At 46.2% G+C, this 6,532-nt stretch overlaps 2 protein-coding genes across 2 annotated transcripts in view; both read left to right on the top strand.

Annotated features, from left to right (window-relative positions):
• Nucleotides 1-2,106, top strand: part of vps13d (vacuolar protein sorting 13 homolog D) — a 90,688-nt gene extending 88,582 nt beyond the window's left edge. Inside the window, exon 70 of the mRNA XM_083769549.1 lies at nt 54-2,106. Coding sequence (XP_083625675.1) covers nt 54-185 — 132 coding nt within the window. The 3' untranslated portion in view covers nt 186-2,106. The remainder of the gene's footprint in view (nt 1-53) is intronic.
• Nucleotides 2,107-4,807: 2,701 nt separating this feature from the next.
• LOC310862019 (solute carrier family 22 member 23-like) lies at nt 4,808-6,532 on the top strand (the record flags this gene model as incomplete). Its single annotated transcript, XM_083769755.1, has 2 exons — nt 4,808-4,935; nt 5,095-6,532. The coding sequence occupies 2 exons, from the start codon at nt 4,808-4,810 to the stop codon at nt 6,530-6,532; spliced, it is 1,566 nt and encodes a 521-aa protein (XP_083625881.1).

Genomic DNA, 6,532 nt, shown 5'->3' on the forward strand with positions numbered 1-6,532 from the left:
TGTCAATCTTTGTCGTTGTTGATCACATTGATCACACTGTTCTCTTCATATAGGTTCACGTGAAAAGCGAGAGTCTCGCCATCAAAATCTCCCAGGAAGTAAACTACGCCAAGAGCCTGTACTACGAACAGCAGCTCATGCTACCGCCCAGCGACAACGAAGACTGCTTACTGCTGGAGTCCTAGCCCAGCGACAACGAAGACTGCTTACTGCTGGAGTCCTAGCCCAGCGACAAGGATCTCAGATCAATTCACTGGAGTGGAGGAAGTACTTGGCATTTGGGTTTGACTGTGGAAGAGAGGGGGGTTGAACTCTTAAGATTATTGGCAAAGTGAGTTTATCGTTGTCTAATGCAATCAGATAGAACGTTTATGTTTGGATATATATATATATATATATGCGTTCCCGCATAACTTATAACTAAGGGTATGATGATGATGTCACGCGCATAACCTCTATTCAAGGACCCCGCCCCCCATTTCGACACTTTGGGCGTTACAGACCTTTAATTGTCCATTAGGAACCCCCTCAAGGACCTCTGAGGGTCCCTGGGCCCCACTTTGAGAACCACTGCCCTATTTCATTCTGGAAAACTGGTCTTATGCCCCCATTGCCCCGGGGTGGGGACTTTCGCCCTAGAGACGCCACAGAGCGAGCTAAAGTGAGTGATTTGCGACCCGATAGGCACAGAATAGTAAATCCTCGTCCAGTCGTCCAATGAACACTGTAGCGGAGCACTCCCTATACCACACCGACGGCCCGTCTCACCCAATCACAAGCCGGCGGTGCTCCCTTCCAGCCCCTCCCACCCCGGGGGTTGGCTTCAGTGTGATGAAATGGCATACATTCTGTTGTCTGAGAGTCAGAGAGTCACGGGACTGGAACTACATTCTGTTGTCTGAGAGTCAGAGAGTCACGGGACTGGAACTACATTCTGTTGTCTGAGAGTCACGGGACTGGAACTTCTGTCACTAGACAGCTTACTGCTGGAGTCCCCGCTCGGTGACAAAACCACGGAGGTCTCCCCCTACCCTCCCGTGGCAGGATGTCATCGCCGAGTCATTCCCAAATCCTTAAGGATAATCTCGCCCTAAGGAGGGTGTTAATCTCTTACGAATCTCATCTGTTAACCAGATAGCATTGAGTGTGTATTTACTTACTTACCCACTATGGGAAGGGAATGGGTGTTTTTGATGCCGATGCAAAGTTTGTTTGTGTGAAGAATCCAACGGCATCACATTGGTACACCCCACGCACTTAACCTTCGTTTAGTGAAGATAGTTTTAGAGAGGCTGCCTAGCATTTTCACAAAGCACATACTTTATGAAGGTTGTCATGAAGAGTTATTATGCAAATCTTAAGTGTTTTCATCCACTCTGTATATTTAGGAACACTGAGTACGTTTACACTGGTTCTTATTTTATATAATGGTGTTTATAAATATAGTAATTACTGCTGATCTGCAAGTCGGCAAATGTATACATCATAGGAGTGTTATATATGTGGTGTGAATATGCATAAATGTATATACAGTATAGCTACATGCCGATGCTTTACAACAATTGTACATAACAAATGTTGAGGAGAGAAAATGAATGATCTCAAACTGGTGTGATGTGAAATGCTGTACAAATTGCCTTTAAGACTTTATTTTGTGTGAAAAGGAGATTCTGTTTTTGTTTTTCTGGTTGGAAGTGAGGAATTAATTGCACTGACAAAAAAGTAGGACACGATGCGAGCCCACAGCCTCCACAGTGAAACTATGGCAGTCGCTCACTGTCTATGGATGTGAGCTCACAGTCCTCACAGTGAAACTATGGCAGTCGCTCACTGTCTATGGATGTGAGCTCACAGTCCTCACAGTGAAACTATGGCAGTCGCTCACTGTCTATGGATGTGAGCTCACAGTCCTCACAGTGAAACTATGGCAGTCGCTCACTGGCTATGGATGTGAGCTCACAGTCCTCACAGTGAAACTATGGCAGTCGCTCACTGTCTCTATGGATGTGAGCTCACAGTCCTCACAGTGAAACTATGGCAGTCGCTCACTGTCTCTATGGATGTGAGCTCACAGTGCTCACAGTGAAACTATGGCAGTCGCTCACTGTCTCTATGGATGTGAGCTCACAGTCCTCACAGTGAAACTATGGCAGTCGCTCACTGTCTATGGATGTGAGCTCACAGTCCTCACAGTGAAACTATGGCAGTCGCTCACTGTCTATGGATGTGAGCTCACAGTCCTCACAGTGAAACTATGGCAGTCGCTCACTGTCTCTATGGATGTGAGCTCACAGTCCTCACAGTGAAACTATGGCAGTCGCTCACTGTCTCTATGGATGTGAGCTCACAGTCCTCACAGTGAAACTATGGCAGTCGCTCACTGTCTATGGATGTGAGCTCACAGTCCTCACAGTGAAACTATGGCAGTCGCTCACTGTCTCTATCGCCTTTTTCAATCTTGCACCTGGCCCTGGAGGGGGTGAATCCAAACTTTATTTAATGGCCCACCTTTTTTTATTATTAGTGTCCTTTTTAACCAGTGTTTTCCCTCCCCCGAGTCCCCCCCCCCCCCCCCCCATAACTTAAGGTGGTTGTACACTGGACGCGGAAACCGACGGAAAAACACCACTAAAATTCCGAAAACGTGTCCAGTGTGCAGGGACCTTTATGGGTCTGTTTCGTCCCATTTGTACACACGCAAGAGAAAGGTTACCTGCACACTGTTGCGTTTTTCAGATTTTTAGCTGCGTGTTTCCTGTCGTTTTTCCAAAAAACACGTCCAGTCTGCAAGGACCTTTGCTCTGGACTCGAGGTTCCCTGGTCTGGACCACTGCCCTCTGGACTGGAGGTTCCGTATTCTGGACCCCACTTTGAGAACTACTGCCCTGTTTCATTGTGAAGAAATGACATTCTCTTGCGTGAGAGTTCTGGGACGTGAACTTTGTCCCTAAAGAAAGTTAAATTAACACGGCTTAAAATAAAGCACCACATCTGCTATACTGAGTGTTTGTGGTAGACTGTGCTGTATGTACTTATAGGTAAACACTTTTGAGTTTACACAATGTTTTAAACTTAAATTTCCATTGAGAATGAATGGAGAATTGTGGACGAGCAAATCGGCCATTTCTGTCCTACACACAGATTCAATTCCCATTGACAATGAATGGATGATGTACAATGATAAGAGCGCCCCTCACTTCACACAGGTGTGATTTATCTTTTACTTCACAAAGACAAATATTGCACTTTTGACTCCCTACAGCCAAAATTAGACATTATAAATTAACCACATAATCTGTATTTCAAATACTGATACGCTATGATGAGCTTGTAGATCTGCTATTTCCATGCACTCGCTCTCCCAGAAACGCAAACAGCATGAGTGCAGTCATACACCTGGTCTAAAAGGAGAATCCAGTACAGTCATCAATCTTGCGCCATCCTTATCCCTCTACTTATTTGCCATTTTTTACTATTTTGAAAATATTTTGAAAATAGTTCAACTAGCCAATCTACATCTACACATTGTGAGCTTGTAGATCAGCTATTTGAACTATTTTAAAAGGTTTTTAAAAAATGGCAAATAAGTTTAGGGTTAAGGGGTGGCCCTTAACCTTAATAGCCCCTGGTCTAAAAGGATAATCTGAAAAACTCACCTGTGTGAAGTGAGGGACGCTCTTATCATCATACATCTCATTCTGAGGGCATCTGAGCATGTGCAACACCATACCTCTAACACCATGTGTCCTTTGGGAAACCGGGCCATATCATCACAAATATAAAACGGTACAGACTCGGAGTGGAAAAGGTGTGCGTGATCACCTTTCTAAGGGAGAAGTGCATGGCTTTTGAAGATTACGTCATATGGCAGCCATGTGGCAAAGTCTATGGACTGTGTTTCCCAAACACTGGGTCGGGACCCAATTGTGGGTCGATTTTTGTGGGTCCCTTTACTTTTTTTTGGTCTACTTTTTTCTTTCCTACATTTTAGTTTTTAATTATTTCAAAACAAAAAAACATCCCCAAAAAAGCAAACATTTTCATGAATTAAAAACTAAGTAATTAAGTAATTTTATGAAGAAATCAGAAATTCCATAAATTAGGAAAAAAAAAGTAGTGAGAATTAAGCAATATTACACAAGAGTGTGGTGTTATTGTCATTAATGCATGCCTGCGATGCATGAAGCTATATGCGTATATGCAGATGTCAGAACAGGCCAGCTCCATATATGGAGATGTCCAGAGCCCGGGCAGAGGCTTTTGTGCTGGTTCTAAAAAACTAGAGTTAACAGGTCCGAAAATTAAGGCCCAGCCATACCTGGTCCCTCATCAAACCCTGTACACTCAAGATACTGCCCCGGCTGCCACCCTTAGATCTCCATATGTTGATCTGACCTCATCAAACCCTGTACACTCAAGACACTCCATATATGGCCAGTACAGAATTCATTCCATATGTTGATCTGACCCCCCCCCCCCCCCCCATGCAAAAGCACCAGCGCTCGCCCAGCAGTCTGCTGTCACCCAGGCGGATATATCGATCTGACCCCCATTCCAGCGGTCGCCCATTGTCTGCTGTCACCCAGGCGGATGTCTCGCCCTCAGGTGTCTTACTGGTATTAGGATATCTATGTATGTGTCTGTCTGTCTGTCTGTACATCTGTTGTGGTTTATACCCAAATATGGAGATGAACTGACTGACAACACCACCGCAATCATAAAAGCTGGTGCGGGATAAATATTCTCATTGTGGTTTGCAGTGTCCTCCTTTAGATGAAAACTATTACTTTTCTGACTGTTTCCTGCAATGAGCGGAACTTCAAAGGCCACGGTGCAGCTTGACAGCACCGCAACCGACGGCTTCATATCTCACCAACACAAGCTGTCAAAGGTCGACAGCGATGTTCTGCCAAAACTTTGGAAAGGCTTTGGGAGGTACCAGAGATGGTTAATTTTCCTGACATTGGTTCCAGCGTTATTTATTGGGTTCATCCGACATTCAGATTACTTTTATCTCGCCCCACCACACAAAACATGTACTAAAAATAGTACTATAAGTAATTCAAGTTCAATTTATGGTTCAAATAATGGCAGAACTCAAAGTTCAAAATTCCAACCAAGTTCCAGCTCAAAGAAGTATAAGGTCCCGGATCAATGTAAGGGTTGTATCGAATGGGACTTTGAGCTGGAAAATGGACTTGTGGAGAATGTGGTTACCAAGTTTAAGCTGGTGTGTGACCAGAAGCGGATGGTCCCCTACGCAAGGATAGGTTTTACGATGGGATGCGTCTTCGGATACCTGGTGTTTGGCATCCTCGCCGACTGGTTCGGCCGTCTTCCGGTGCTGATACTCTCTGTGCTGTTCATATTGTTGTTTGGTCTGAGCGTCTCCCTCTCTACGAACTTTGCCATGTTCGTCACCCTGCGGTTCTTTGAGGGCTTCTGCCTGGCAGGGATACAACTTTCCCTCTATATTCTCAGAATTGAGCTATGTCCTCCAGAATGGCGTTTCGCCATGACCGTTCTGGACATTTTTATAATTTTGCTCGGGCAGATGATGTTGCCAATAGTGGCGTACTTCTGGAGCCACTGGTGGGCCCTCCAGTGTGTCATCCTCTGCCCACTGCTGCTCATACTCCCTTACGTATGGATCTTCCCCGAGTCACTGCGCTGGCTGTTGGCCACGCAGCAGTACTTTAAGGCCAACGAGTGGATCATGAAAAATGTCCCAAGGAACAATCAGGCAGACATAAAGCAAAATTCAGATCAACTTCTCGCAGAACTGCAGAAGGTTCTTCAGAAGAAACCCAAAAAGACCTGGCTATTGAAAATCTTTGGGACAAATAACCTGTGGAAGAATGTTGTTGTGCTCTGCATCAATTCACTGACAGGCTATGGGATCCACCATAGCTTGACGATGGCCGTGGAAACCCAGATATACCATAAGTTCTATGCCAATTATTCCATCATGGTGGCCATCGCCGTAATGTCCTCCACGGCCATGTGTGTGACCGTAATGATGATGGGCCGGCGCTGGAGCCTGCTCTTCTTCATGGTCGTTACCATGCTGGCATCGTTGCTGCAGCTGGGCATCATAGATTTGATGGGGAAGAGGATGGCCGACACCAACTTCCTGCTCGACACGATCGCCTTTGCCTTCTCCTTCATCGGCATGATTTCCTCCCATGCGGTCACCAACCTGAGCATATTCTACTGCGCCGAGGTCACGCCCACCGTCATCCGGGGAGGCGGCTTGGGCCTGATCATGGCCTGCGCCAACTTCGGCATAGTGACGGACCATGTCATGGACCTCAACAACCAGAAGGGCTTCTTCCTCCATCACGTCCTCTTCCTGTGCTGCACCATGATCTGCTTCATCCTCATTCTGATGCTGCCAGAGACCCGTGAACAGAACCTCCCGGAGACGCTGGTGGACGGGGACAGCTACACGCGCTACACCACGCTCATACGCCGCAAGCGCAAACCCTCCACCACCAGGACCTCCCCATCCCCTCATCCCCCCATCGCATAA

Source organism: Protomyctophum parallelum (genome assembly GCF_964188405.1).
Source record: "Protomyctophum parallelum genome assembly, chromosome: 7".
In the NCBI taxonomy this organism is placed as follows: Eukaryota; Metazoa; Chordata; class Actinopteri; order Myctophiformes; family Myctophidae; genus Protomyctophum; species Protomyctophum parallelum.